The following is a 16,055-nucleotide window of genomic DNA, read 5'->3' as shown; positions in this document are numbered from 1 at the left end:
CAGAAGAAATTATATTTTCTAATAAACATTTTCGACATTGAAGCCAAATCGTATTTTCTTTAAAATATCCTGCAAGGAGAGTATTTCTTTGCAATTATTGCAAATCATTTTATCTCCGAATGTTTTTACATTTATTATGCGTCTCACTAATATTGGACTTCTTGATCGATTTCGTTCGAAATTTTATGTGCACGTTGTACGTTGAAGAAAGATTGACATTTTTTAAATCACTTTGATGCCGCCTACGGCGGATCGCACTCAACTCTTCTCTGTTTCTAGTATACGTAATCTGTTTTTATACACTTTCTCGGTTATTCTTTTTCAAAAGAATAAAATTTTCCTCCTTGTGTGCCTTTTTCCTTTTTTTTAAATTATTGTACACAAGAAAAGTATCCTAAAATAAATGAAAGAGACCACGCTCTGAACTTACAATTAGTTGAAATGAACGTTATTAAAAAAGACATAAACATTAGCCGCTTGTGCCAACAATAAAAATATTCGCAATATTGCCAAGTTGCACATCGAAATAATTAATAAAAATAAAAATTTATTTTAATATTTGCACAACAAATAATACAATTTATGTATTTTTTACGATTAGTATTAATTTTTTTTTATATTTATATTATGTTTTATATTAGTTATATTATGTCCGTGTGGTGAAAATATATATATAGGGAGATGTTTTCATATTTTATCTAAGAGTGATATAAATCTGTAAAAAGTTTTTAAAATAATAACTTATATTTAAGATAAAATAATTATATTTATACAAACATACATACATACATATGCATATAATTTATGAATTAAATTTATTTTAAATATCATAATTTCACTTTTATCGTTTAAGATCATAAAAAATGTAACCAAATCTTTATTTATATTTATGAATTTAAAACGGCAATACTTTTGATTCCAATTGTACGAAAGAAATTCCCTCAACAGTTTGTAACAACATTGTAATTGACCTACCAATTAAATTATTTCAAGCTTTTAGCATGAATTAGTGAATTCGTAGGTCGATTAATGTATAGTTTTATTATCTATTTTACAAAAAAAAGGAATGCCAAGTACACACAATTGTGCAAAATTGTTATATGTACCTACAAAAAATAGCGATATAAAAAATTGCGCTAACTAAGAATAACGCGTTCAATATTTATTTAAAAATTAAAAATTGAAAATTAATATAAAACATAAAAAAATTAAAAAAATTTGATGCTACCAATTTTATTAGCATATTGTTCACAGCTAGGTATTGTCAATTTTACCAGCATATTATTCAGCTTAGCAGGCTCAAGTATTTTAATTAATTCTTTTTATTTGTTTGTTTTATATTTATTTTTAGTTTTTAATTTTTAAATAAATTTTTATTTTTTTAATATTATTATTTTTGGAAATTAAAAGAACTATTTTGTATAGCACAGTGTTTTCAATTAAAATATTTTCATTTAAACTTGTATGTACAAGTTACTCTTAGTTGGCCCAATTTTTTATATCACTATTTTGGTAGATAATACAACAATTCAATACAATTAGTACTGGTACTTGGTGTGTTGTATTGACTTTTTTAGCTTTTTTTAAAAAGATAAGTTTCTAGAGATTATATATCTCACTGGAAACAGAGAAAGCCGCAAAGATATATAAAGTCATGTATTATTCTTTGGCAGTGACAGACATATCTAGGATAATATATGAAATATCTAAATAACTATTGAATGCATGATGCTTCGATAAAGTATTTTGCGGTTTTTCTTTAAAGAGATTAAATACTAGAATTGTCATTAATCTGATTATATACTCTTATATATAATTTCCGAGGGATATGAGGCAAAAGTAATTAGCTTTATGTATTTCCATGAAAGAAATGTAGAATTGCTGAAAGCATCAGGTTTTTTTTTAAATAAGATTAAAAAATGCTTTGTTGATGTAGGTAGATTTCTAGGTGTTAAACTAAAAATTGCTCTCTATTTTTTTGTAATTTTTAAAATATTATAAAATTTAGAATTTATAACAGTTAATTCTAGTAAAATCTTCTGACAAATGTAAATCCTAAATACTAATCATTTTATTGGATAAACATAAGTTATCACAGCTAGAACGATTTTTGTGGGAAACAATTTTTTCGTGCAATATAAACTTTATAACAATCAAACTTTATAACAAGTATGAGATTAGCCTCAATGGATAGGCATCACAGAAAGACATCTTTTCTAAATTTTATTAATTGTTATATAGATATAAGAGATATAAATCTAGATGTAAATTTTGTCCATCATTTAGATTGATCAAGTGTAAAATATTGTGATATATGATGTCACAATAATTTCTCCAATATCTTCTTTTGGTCAGAAATCTTCTCTTAAGTTTAAAATATTATAATATATATATTGGAATAAATTTAAAATTACTATATACTGTTTTTTATAAAAGATAATTTAAAACTTATTGCAAAATTTATTTATTTATTATTGCAAAACGAAATAATTCTTGAGCAGACTTTTGAGCAATTTCCCGAGGAGTTGCGAGGGAATATTTCACACAGGATATTTGCATCTTTATCATGAGATTTTAAGTTTACTGATATTTGAAATCACTTATCAGGGATGTCTAAAGCTACTTTCCCTCCATATTAAAAACAACTTTTGCGAATTTCTTATTCACAAAGGAGACGCGTTCTCATCATACATCTATTATCTGTAACGAATCCATGGAAACTGTGTAAAATAACATGATGATCGCAATTTTAGATAATCATAACAAACAAAATTCAATATTCGCATTTAACGGAATTAATTTCTTATAATTAATAATCGTCATTTTTATATCGTTAAATTACACAGGTCTACAAAAAATGGGGTCATGATTGTTGTTGGGCAGCTGGGGGTCATTTCCGAAGTAATTTTCTGCGTAGAATCCGAATCCGAGGTCAGAATTAGCCCATCACGTCAGGATTTTGAGATATTTGAGGTTATATACTCGAAAAATGGCTTTTTGGGCTACTTTTGAGGTTATGTACAGGACGCACAAAATTTTTTAGCTCTTTTCTTCTAATTGCATCATTTAGTACTACTCTTTCCCTTCAAAATGAGCTGTCGAATGGTCATCTACGATTTTTCCTTGCAAAGTTACGGCCATTTTAAGATGACATGATGAATTCCAAACCCTGCGCCGTTATAGCCCAACAACCTCATGAGCATTCACATTAAACCTGTAAACTTTGAACTATAAACCCGAAAACCTGGACTGAAAACTGTATATATGGGTTTGATGGAGAATCTGAAATCAGATTCCAGATCAGCGACCCCAAAAATCCATGTTTTCAGTTCTCAGTTCAAATTTGAGCGAAATTAAAATTTTTGTCCACCATATTGGATCCGCCGTCTTGAATTTTCAAAATCTGATTTCAGATTCTCCATCAAACCCATATATACAGTTTTCAGTCCAGGTTTTCGGATTTATAGTTCAAAGTTTACAGGTTTAATGTGAATGCTCATGAGGTTGTTGGGCTATAACGGCGCAGGGTTTGGAATTCATCATGTCATCTTAAAATGGCCGTAACTTTGCAAGGAAAAATCGTAGATGACCATTCGACAGCTCATTTTGAAGGGAAAGAGTAGTACTAAATGATGCAATTAGAAGAAAAGAGCTAAAAAATTTTGTGCGTCCTGTACATAACCTCAAAAGTAGCCCAAAAAGCCATTTTTCGAGTGTATAATCTCAAATATCTCAAAATCCTGACGTGATGGGCCAATTCTGACCTCGGATTCGGATTCTACGCAGAAAATTACTTCGGAAATGACATCCAGCTGCCCAACAACAAAACCTTGTAGACCTGTGTTATTGATAGTACTTGAATTTGATTTTACATTACAATATACAGGGTGCCATTTTAATTAACGCACGCAATTATTTCGGAAACAAATCATTTTAGAGAAAAATGTTTCAGACAAAAGTTTTATGGTTTCGAGGGGGCCATAAGATGGTATCATTGGTTTGACCTTGAAGAGTTATTTGAAGGTCACATGAAGGTCACCTTCAATTTCTTAAATGGAACCTACTATTTGTCATTGCATATTCTTGTAGCTTATCTCGAGAGCTTTCCAAAACACTATAATTAAGTACTTTTTTGTTAAGTACTTTTTGAGTTATGAGGCTTGAAATAATTTCTTAATTTTACATAAACCGTAAAATATCTTGTAAAATATTCATTTTTCGATTATCTTACCTTAATACTTTTATGTACAAAATAATGAGAGGAATCAATTGGTGTAAAGAAAACACATAGTTGTTTTTAAGAAAAAATATGGAATTGTTAATTGCAAATTACATATTTTTTCTTCAAAACAACTATGTGTTTTTTTTACACCAGTTGATTCCTCTCATTATTTTGTACGTAAAAGTATTAAGGTAAGATAATCGAAAAATGAATATTTTACAAGATATTTTACGGTTTATGTAAAATTAAGAAATTATTTCAAACCTCATAACTCAAAAAGTACTTAACGAAAAGGTACTTAATTATAGTGTTTTGGAAAGCTATCGAGATAAGCTACAAGAATATGCAATGACAAATAGTAGGTTCCATTTAAGAAATTGAAGGTGACCTTCATGTGACCTTCAAATAACTCTTCAAGGTCAAACCAATGATACCATCTTATGACCCCCTCGAAACCAAACAACTTTTGTCTGAAACATTTTTCTCTAAAATGCTTTGTTTCCGAAATAATTGCGTGCGTTAATTAAAATGGCTCACCCTGTATAATTTAAGATTTTTTAAATCAATTCGCTATTTGATGCATATGATTATTTTGAACAAACTTATCGGTGGTACACTCCTTTGTTTCTTTTTTTCTAAGAAAGGGATGATTTGATGGGTGCGATATAAATATTCATCAATATGGAAGTAACGGAGATACGACTGGAATTGGTTCAGTTGACTTCGTAGTAAAATCCAGTTGCGGCGTCAAAGCACTAACATATTGTGATTTGAACTATCAAGCGACGCGGTAGCGTCGTGACGCCAAGTACATAAAAAACAGGATCCGAGCATTGAGAGTCACTGCTCTCGACGCGGCGCTATCAAGTACCTTTTCCGGAATTTCACGTCATGTAAACTTTCGATTAAGATATTTCAGAAACTAAGACCGTAATCAAAAATATAACGACACTTTTATTATGTAATGTGAATATAAGCTTTCGATTGCGACCAGAAAAAAAAATCGGTTTGAATAAAATCGGTGCAGTCAATCCCGAGAAATGATGATCGTATATAAAAATTGTAACATTTTACGTTATCCCGGATTTTCAGTCTCACGTACGTATGCTCGCACGCACACAAGCAAAGCGAGTTTGTCCCTCAAGCGGCGTTCACATCGTGCGTATACGGTTATACGGTATGTAAAAGGCTTTAACAAGAGACAAGTTATACGTTGTGTGAAATTATTAATGTATAGTGCAGAATAGTGTAACAAGGAAGAGAAGTGACACGTTAAGCAGTCAGGTTATTAAACATAGATTAATAATAAATAAATAAAAATGATAAAAATAAAAATAATAATAATAAATAAATAAGTTAATAAATAAAACTATAGTGCGGAACAAGGAAGAGAAGTGACATATTAAAGGTTATTATCAAGCGACGCGGTAGCGTCGCGACGCCAAGTGCATTTATTATATAATAAAAACACAGACTTGTGTGTGTGACACTTAACAACAATCAAGTGGATTGTTAACCCTTTTCGTTTTTAGTTTTTATAAATTTATTAATTGTGTCATATTTTCTTCATTATGTATATAATTTAATAATTACGCATACACTTATAATCCAAAACGATCTCAAAAATGCGGAGAACACAGTTGGCTACAGGAACAAGAAAGTATGGAGTATTATGATTTTAGTTAGTAAAATTCATTATTTATTTCTTATTATAGTACAATGAAAAAAGAAATTGTATAAACTTGACTAAATATTTTTAACTAATTATTATTTTTTTAATTGAAAAATTTAAATATTTAAGTTAAATATGACATATTATATCTAACATGTCATCTATTTAATTTAAATATTTCAATTAAAAAAACTAATAATTAGTTTAAAAAATTAATAATTAATTTAATAACTAGTTGAAAATATTTAATCAAGCTTACAATATTTTTGTCTCTGTTGATAAGTATTGAAAAATATAACTTTTATTTCAATATACGTAATACTCTTAACTCTTAACGCAACAAACAAAAGGCACAAAAGCATACAGCGCGCATTAGAACAAGCACGCGTAAGAATGCTAACTCAACTGAGATTATATATTACTGGCGCCACCATGTGTGGGTAGGACTTACAAATATACATGTATGTGTCAAATATCCATCAATTCCCCCACTTTTGGCACATAATTTGTCCTTACAAACTATTAAGTTCATGCAGTTTTAACTTTTTCCACATGTGTTTTCATTATAGTATACGGTAATCCTTTTGCAAATACATCTACCACGTTGTCACCAGATGAGACATATTTTAACTTTATTAATCCTTCTTCGTATTTTTCTCTAGTTATATGATAAGCGACATCTATGTGCTTGGATTTAAATCTTTCTACTCTATTCAATGTAAAATCAATTGCTGATCTATTGTCATCTGATAACATATGGTTTACATGATACATCGATATTGAGTGAATTTTGCAATTCATTAAACATTATATTCATACTTATGATTTCTTTAACAGTTTCAGTGTGCAATACATTGAGCAATTAAAATCAGAATTAAAATAAGATAATTGCATATCAGCAAATTAAACACATACCAACGCATCAAATTATGCCAACGGCATGCGCATACGTAATGCAAATACGAAGTGGGATATAAGCTGATGGTCAGCAACTTATATAAATTGCAGAATCGCAGAGTTTCGAGATTCATCAGACTCGAAGAAAAGTAATAATCATAGAAGAATTTTAGACGACGATTATAACCTAAGGATTATAATACTGTTAAAGAGATATATAAGGTAATTAAAATAAATCTTATCATATTGATATCTATTTCGTTTTATGTAATAATTAAATAAAAATTTGAAAAATTAAATATTTTTATATAGAGTACACACGCGCGCGCGCGCAAAATAATACAGCGTATATGCTCAAACGCTGCGCAAACTGTGCGCTCGTCACCTCTAATTCATGCGTAATCTAAAGCACTTATTCGTTAGCTTAAAGTTGCTTTCATTAAAAAAGTAATATTCAGACGCAAATTTGTCAAAGGAAAAAGTTGTTTCTTTTGACATGAATTATTAATAAGCGGTAATTATTGAGTAAAGTTGCGCCAATAAGCACCGACCTTTAGCCTCCTTGTCGAAATTTTCTTCAAGGAAACGCTTTTGACGAAATATGATTTTTAATGGAAAATAAAGTTTTTCGCATTATTACAACGCATAAGAATATTACACGATAGCGGCATGACATAGCGCCGTAGCGGCGGAGCGCTCACGCACACTATCAGGCGCGTGGCTCTGACTGACGTGCGTCCGTCTAAAGGTCGGTGTTTATTGCGCAACTTTACTCAATAATTACCGCTTTATTAAGCATTATAGAAAAAAATGGTTCAGGACTTTTCGACTCGATTTTTAATCAGGTATAATGCTATTTGCTCCGTGGGCGCTTTTTCAGTTACACCCTGTATATATATATGCAGGGTGTTTCCGTATGGCAAAGAAAAACCATAAGTAGATCATTTTATTTATTTATAATATATCATATACATTTGCCGTTTTTAATTAATATTTTAATAATTATTGCAAGAATTGCAAAATGGTAAAGGACTTTTCTGTTCAGTTTATTGTGCTCTATCTACTCACAAACTAATTTTTATCAAAGATATTATTATTATTAACTTTCCAGATAACTATGGCGAAATTATACGAAGGTATGATGCTTCTGGTAGAAATATTCTATTTCTTGCTTTGAAAGTTTTTTATTTCTTTTGTGAGAGCATATTCAAAATATTTATTCCAATAACAAAAAAGAGCATAGCTGATGAAATTGTTTTGGTACGTATAGAATTTATAGAATATGCATAGATATAAAAAATGTATTTTTTCTCTACCAATATAACATTCAGTTCATCAAATTAAAATTAATATATGTAAATATGTTAACAAATTTATTTCAAAACATTATTTCGCTTTATGGATTATTCTATCAAATATCAAGTCAACTTAATTAAATAAAAATTTGGAAAATATATAAATTTATGATTATATATATATATATATATATATATATATACATATACATATATATATATATACATATATATATATATAATCATAAATTTATATATTTTCCAAATTTTTAATTAATTAAGTTGACTTGATATTTGATAGAATAATCCATATATAACTATATATAATATAATGTATAATGATATTATATAATTCATATGATGCAACCTGGTATTTAATACATATATTGCGATAGATAACAAGTGCGGGTCACGGTATCGGAAAAGAACTAGCAATTGGTTATGCATCGTTAGGAGCAACAGTGATATTGGGATATCACTGTTGCTCCTAACGATGCATAACCAATTGCTAGTTGGGGTATCAATGAAGAAACTAACAAGCAAACAATGAACGAGATTAAAATGATGAGGAAAAATGCTGTATACGCATATCAGTAAATCAATGTTATATGACTTCATAAAATAAAAAGCAATTCGAATAGTTTACGAGCATACAATTAACAACATATATTTAACTATTATCAATTTAATTATCTGATTAAAAATTTGAGATTTTTATAGGTGCAATGTAGCAGATAAAAAAGAAGTCTTTAGGGTAGCTGAAAAAATAAAAAAAGAAGTTGGTAACGTTATTATTTTAGTCAACAATGCTGGAATAGTATTTCTTAAAACACTCTTAAATCAAAACATTGATGAAGTTGCACGAGTTATAGACGTCAATATAAAATCGCATTATTGGGTAAGTGATAGTATACTTGAGATATGCATACATAGCAATAATATAATATACTGGGTGTTAAAAAAGTCTGGACACGGTCGAATATCTTGATAAGGAAGAGTTTTACTAGAAAGTGTTTCAGACAAAAGTTGTATGGCTTCGAGGGGGACATAAGATGGTGCCATTAGTTTGACCTTCAAGAGTCACCTGAAGGTCACGTGAAGGTCACCTCCAACTTTTTAAACGGGACACCCTATATGATTTTGCATATTCTTGTAGCTCATCTCGAGGGCTTTCCAAAACACTATAATTAAGTTAGTTTTCATTAAGTACTTTCCGAGTTATGAGGCCTGAAATCATTTCTTAATTTTAATGGCACCATCTTATGTCCCCCTTGAAACAATATAACTTTTGTCTGAAATATTTTTGTCTTGAACTTATGGATTTTGAGATATTTCAGTGCGTAGATTAAAATGGCCTATCCTTTATATATATACAGGGTTTACCAAAAGTGTGGAAACCCCTTAATATTTCGAAAAATACGCATTTTTTAAAAAAATGTTTCATACAAAAGTTATAGGGTTTTATGTGGCGCATTACACAGCAACATTATTATGACCTCGAATAGCGTTGTCAAGGTTATGTGAAGGTCACCTCCAACTTTTTAAACGGGACACCTTATATGCTTTTGCATATTCTTGTAGCTTATCTCGAGAGCTTTCCAAAACACTATAATTAAGTACCTTTTCGTTAAGTACTTTTTGAGTTATGAGGCTTGAAATAATTTCTTAATTCTACATAAACCGTAAAATATCTAGTAAAATATTCATTTTTCGATTATCTTACCTTAATACTTTTACGTACAAAATAATGAGAGGAATCAATTGGTGTAAAGAAAACACATAGTTGTTTTGAAGAAAAAATATGTAATTTGCAATTAACAATTCCATATTTTTTCTTAAAAACAACTATGTGTTTTTTTTACACCAATTGATTCCTCTCATTATTTTGTACATAAAAGTATTAAGGTAAGATAATCGAAAAGTGAATATTTTACAAGATATTTTACGGTTTATGTAAAATTAAGAAATTATTTCAACCCTCATAACTCAAAAAGTACTTAACGAAAAGGTACTTAATGATAGTGTTTTGGAAAGCTCTCGAGATAAGCTACAAGAGTGTGCAAAAATATATAGGGTGTTCCATTTAAAAAGTTGGAGGGGACCTTCACATAACCTTGACAACGCTATTCGAGGTCATAATAATGTTGCTATGTAATGCGCCACATAAAACCCTATAACTTTTGTATGAAACATTTTTTTTAAAAATGCGTATTTTTCGAAATATTAAGGGGTTTCCACACTTTTGGTAAACCCTGTATAATTAGCACTATAGTTTAGGTTATTCTCAAAAATAGAGATATGCCCTGAAAATTAATTTACTACATTCATGAAAATAAATTTAAAAAACTAAACAAGTGTTTCCTCACACACACACACACACACACACACACACACACACACACACACACACACACACACACACACACACACACACACACACACACACACACACGCATGTATACGTACAATAAGCACACCTTGTTATTCAGAAATTGTTCTCAATGAAATCATTTTTAGACATTGCAAGCATTTCTACCTAGTATGATTGAAAAGAATCACGGTCATATAGTGGCACTCTCATCTTTAGCAGCATTTTTAGGTGTTACACATGGTACGGTTTATTGTCCCACAAAATCCGCGAATAAAGGTAATTTAATTTTATAATAATCCTATTCGTGTATATAGTGTATGATTATTAATATTAACTGTAAATTGAACATTATGTGCATAACTTGAAGATGAAAATAAATGCAATTATATGAATATACTTTTCTAATATTTTCTTCATGTGCATGTATTATAGTACTTATGGAAGCTGTTAGCGATGAATTGCGCATATATAGCAAAGGAAAATCTTTGATTAAATTCACTACCGTTTATCCGACCGTAGTACATACTGGATTTTCCAAGAAACCAAGATCAAGGTATGTTTATATATAATGATATAAAGTTGATGAATTTGCTTTAATAATATTTTGTAATAGCGATAGTGTAAATATATAAATTATAACATTTTTCATATATTTTATAAATCAACATATTCGATAAAGAATTAGCGTGTTTTATTAACATTAAATCTTACATTACACACACACACACACACACACACACACACACACACACACACACACACACACACACACATATACACATTATATATATGCATTCAAAATATATATTAAAGTAATAAGATATTTTTATAATATTTGTTGCAATAAAAACAATTTTATTTTATTTGTCAATAAGATTTCCATTTATAACGAAAGGACTGACACCACAGGATGCAGCTTTATTAATAATTGACGCGCAAAGGCAGAATGCGCGACAAAGAAGTATACCTTCACATTGGCTGCCGATAATACCTTTATCCAGGTAAATCGCGTAAATAAAAATTCATTCATTAAATACATATAATATATTTCAAATAAATCAACATATGCTAATATACTTACGTATACTAATAAAAGCTATAAAACGATTCATAAATCTCTCTCTATATATAGTAAATGCAAATATTATTATATTATGTTTTTATTATTTTTATTTTTACATTTCTTATAATAAAAATAATATTTCAATTTCAGATTCTTACCCGACAAAGCAATATTCAGCATTTGGGATTTTTTAGATATCGGCTTTGATGTGGAAGATTAAAAAATTTGAAAAATTTCATACATTTTGTTAATCTTCCATATCAGCGCTGATATCTAAGAAAACCGATCCACATATATTCTACATACATATGTGTATCTTAAAATATGTATTACTTTGAATTTAGTTTGAATTTAGTTTACATTCAAAATAATAAAAATAGCTATATTTTCCATAATTATAATTATTATAATCATAATAATTATTATGTTACGTCCAAGCCCGGAGAAGGATGAGTTGAAGGAAGGGCGTAACAATGGCCGCATTCAGCGGACTCAACCGCTAAGTAGCAATCGAACATGATTGGTTTCTACTTTCAGGTCCGACCAATCAGCGTCGAATTACATCAGAAAATCTAGTAATGTTGCCCAACTGTTGAGTCTGCTGAATGCGGCCATTGATACTTTTCCGAAGTCGCACAATAGGAGGTGAACGACTCGGGTCGAACGAACTTTAAGGCAGTGATGTCAGATTTCGACCTTTCGGTAGCATGCGGTAGCATCTCTTTTCTCGCAGAGAAGAGCGAGAGAGAATTATGTTTTGTCTCCTTCTATTATCCCCTCCATGCTACCGCATGCTACCGAAAGGCCGGAATCTGGCATCACTGCTTCAAGGCCCGAAAATAGGTAAACAGTAGCGACCCTTTTTGAGTCGCTATTACTCTGTTTCGAACATTCGCTCGGTGGTCTCCTTTTCAGTAAGAGAATTTAATCCCTTTTACTCGGAGCGGAACCAAGTGCAATTTTTAACAATTAGAAATAAGAGCGCGGTAATTAATCAATAAAAAAAGATAATCACAAAGTTTTAAATTTATTTACAGAAATAAGTGATAAAGTTTAAACATAAAATTATAATTATTTTTATAATTAATAACGCTATATCAAGCGGAATAAGTGTGTGTGTGTGTGTGTGTGTGTGTGTGTGTGCTTTCTCGCGGGTGTTACGTAAGTGCAGAAGTCATCGAACAGAATACGGGCTGACGCTATTTTTATTTTTATGCTCGACTGGAGATTACAATAATTTTTGTTCTCTTTAAATAACAAATCAAAATTAATTGTGGTTGTGTGTAGAAGATAGAGGGGAAGAAAAAGAATTCCATTAAGAGTCAACGTCAGATTTTAAAATATAAAAATTATAAGCAAAGAAGAGGGAAAAGAAATAATTTAAAAATCAGATTGACTTACGATTTTGCAATAAAAAACTTTAGTGGTGATTGAGTTGCGACTCTCAATGGACTCCTGGTCTTTAGCATCGAGTGTGACAACATGAATGCTTGTGGCGTTTGTTCGATGATCGAAAGTGTGTGTCCGCATCACGCAAACTGAGGATGGATTGTCGAAGACCGATTGAACTAGCCGATGATGCCAACTGACTGATAATGCTTATTGTGAGCTTCTCCTTTTTATACTTGATCCAAACTATTTTTCGTATGCACCTATTTACTTGATGCAATTGATGCAATTATTTGTTCAAATTTCTTAATTTGGATTGATTTCTCGATTACTGATTAACCAATTTCTTAATAAGATTGGTTAGACTAATTCGTTATTAATTTTTTAATAAGGTTTACTCTTTTAGGTAATTATTGGTTAACTTATGGTTTCCCAATAAGATTTATTTGTAATCTATAAGATCTATTTCTTAATAATATTTATATTTTAAGAATCAAGTCAGGTTGATTGGAATTTTTCTCTTGATAAATTTCTAAATATTATAAGTACGTGTCAAGAGTAATATTTCCTAAGTGTCTTTACTCGTGTTTACTCATAGATATCTGCCAGTAAATATTAACTGATTAGATGCGAGAGCTTAACCGCTTAATCGGTGATCTATTTCATCGCATTGTTACAACCTCTTGAAAGAAAGATTCTCAGTGTCTCCTCAGCCCCGATGCAGCGTACTAGGGAGCGATTGTGTTACGCATCGAATATTCTTGTTTTACGCTTCAAGCCATGACAGGCAAATTAGACGGCCATCGCAGAAGGAAGGATTCAACTGAACTCGGTAAGACGTAACAATTACAATTATTATATAATATATTATAATATTATAACTATTACAATTTTATTATTTTCCGATATATAAAATAAACATCTTTTGTAGCAAATTATCGTTGTTTTATTAGAATACAAAATAATTTCAACATTTTCTCTTATAATTCTATGTCATCTATTTAATTTAAATATTTCAATTAAAAGAACTAATAATTAGTTTAAAAAATTAATAATTAATTTAATAACTAGTTGAAAATATTTAATCAAGTTTACAATATTTTTGTCTCTGTTGATAAGTATTGAAAAATATAACTTTTTTATAATTTCAATATACTTTATAATTTCAATATACGTAATACTCTTAACTCTTAACGTAACAAACAAAAGGCACAAAAGCATACAGCGCGCATAGAACAAGCACGCGTAAGAATGCTAACTCAACTGAGATTATATATTACTGGCACCACCATGTGTGGGTAGGACTTACAAATATACATGTATGTGTCAAATATCCATCAATTCCCCCACTTTTGGCACATAATTTGTCCTTATAAACTATTAAGTTCATGCAGTTTTAACTTTTCCCACATGTGTTTTCATTATAGTATACGGTAATCCTTTTGCAAATACATCTACCACGTTGTCAACAGATGAGACATATTTTAACTTTATTAATCCTTCTTCGTATTTTTCTCTCGTTATATGATAAGCGACATCTATGTGCTTGGATTTAAATCTTTCTACTCTATTCAATGTAAAATCAATTGCTGATCTATTGTCATCTGATAACATATGGTTTACATGATACATCGATACTGAGTGAATTTTGCAATTCATCAAACATTATATTCATACTTATGATTTCTTTAACAGTCTCAGTGTGCAATACATTGAGCAATTAAAATAAAAATTAAAATAAGATAATTGCATATCAGCAAATTAAACACATACCAATGCATCAAATTATGCCAACGACATGCGCATACGTAATGCAAATACGAAGTGGGATATAAGCTGATGGTCAGCAACTTATATAAATTGCAGAATCGCAGAGTTTCGAGATTCATCAGACTCGAAGAAAAGTAATAATCATAGAAGAATTTTAGACGACGATTATAACCTAAGGATTATAATACTGTTAAAGAAATATATAAGGTAATTAAAATAAATCTTATCATATTGATATCTATTTCGTTTTATGTAATAATTAAATAAAAATTTGAAAAATTAAATATTTTTATATAGAGTACACACGCGCGCGCGCGCAAAATAATACAGCGTATATGCTCAAACGCTGCGCAAACTGTGCGCTCGTCACCTCTAATTCATGCGTAATCTAAAGCACTTATTCGTTAGCTTAAAGTTGCTTTCATTAAAAAAGTAATATTCAGACGCAAATTTTCAAAGGAAAAAGTTGTTTCTTTTGACATGAATTATTAATAAGCGGTAATTATTGAGTAAAGTTGCGCCAATAAGCACCGACCTTTAGCCTCCTTGTCGAAATTTTCTTCAAGGAAACGCTTTTGACAAAATATGATTTTTAATGCAAAATAAAGTTTTTCGCATTATTACAACGCATAAGAATATTGCACGATAGCGGCATGACATAGCGCCGTAGCGGCGGAGCGCTCACGCACACTATCAGGCGCGTGGCTCTGACTGACGTGCGTGCGTCTAAAGGTCGGTGCTTATTGCGCAACTTTACTCAATAATTACCGCTTTATTAAGCATTATAGAAAAAAATGGTTCAGGACTTTTCGACTCGATTTTTAACCAGGTATAATGCTATTTGCTCCGTGGGCGCTTTTTCAGTTACACCTTGTATACAGGGTGTCCCATTTTAATGTCCCACCCCAAATAATTTTCTTATTTTTAATTTTAGAAAAAGATGTTTCAGACAAAAGTTGTATGGTTTCAAGGGGGACATAAGGTGGTGTCATTAGTTTGACCTTGAATAGTTACTTGAAGGTCACGTGAAGGCCACTTTCAATTTTTTAAATGGAATCGCCTACTTTTTATTACATATTCTTGCAGCTCATCTCGAGAGCTTTCCAAAACACTATAATTAAGTTAGGTTTCATTAAGTACTTTCCGAGTTATGAGGCTTGAAATCATTTCTTAATTTTACATAAACCGTAAAATATCTTGTAAAATATTCATTTTTCGATTATCTTACCTTAATACTTTTATGTACAAAATAATGAGAGGAATGAATTGGTGCAAATAAAACACGTAATTGTTTCGAGAAAAAAATGTAATTGTTAATTGCAAATTATCAAGTAATTTTAACTCATTTAGTATCGATTACGAACTAATATCACATA

At 30.1% G+C, this 16,055-nt stretch overlaps 1 protein-coding gene across 2 annotated transcripts; it reads left to right on the top strand.

The window, feature by feature from the left end:
* The first annotated feature begins 6,704 nt into the window (after positions 1 to 6,704).
* LOC145966697 (short-chain dehydrogenase/reductase family 16C member 6-like) lies at positions 6,705 to 11,915 on the top strand. Of its 2 annotated transcripts, XM_083090984.1 has the most exons (8): positions 6,705 to 7,013; positions 7,903 to 8,051; positions 8,482 to 8,679; positions 8,807 to 8,984; positions 10,604 to 10,733; positions 10,890 to 11,010; positions 11,333 to 11,458; positions 11,671 to 11,915. In XM_083090984.1, exons 3-8 carry the CDS (start codon positions 8,633 to 8,635, stop codon positions 11,738 to 11,740), a joined length of 672 nt encoding a protein of 223 aa, XP_082947110.1. In that variant the 5' UTR covers positions 6,705 to 7,013; positions 7,903 to 8,051; positions 8,482 to 8,632; the 3' UTR covers positions 11,741 to 11,915. The 2 variants fall into 2 exon arrangements, with proteins under 2 accessions (XP_082947110.1, XP_082947111.1); XM_083090985.1 differs by lacking the exon at positions 8,482 to 8,679 and having other exon boundaries at positions 6,706 to 7,013.
* Positions 11,916 to 16,055: the final 4,140 nt, after the last annotated feature.

The sequence above is a fragment of the Camponotus vicinus genome, unplaced genomic scaffold (genome assembly GCF_025532165.1).
Source record: "Camponotus vicinus isolate PSW18456_S1 unplaced genomic scaffold, iyCamVici1.0 SCAF_2, whole genome shotgun sequence".
In the NCBI taxonomy this organism is placed as follows: domain Eukaryota; kingdom Metazoa; phylum Arthropoda; class Insecta; order Hymenoptera; family Formicidae; genus Camponotus; species Camponotus vicinus.
The sequence above is the reverse complement of the archived record's forward strand: the minus strand, read 5'-3'. Positions and strand labels throughout refer to the sequence as shown.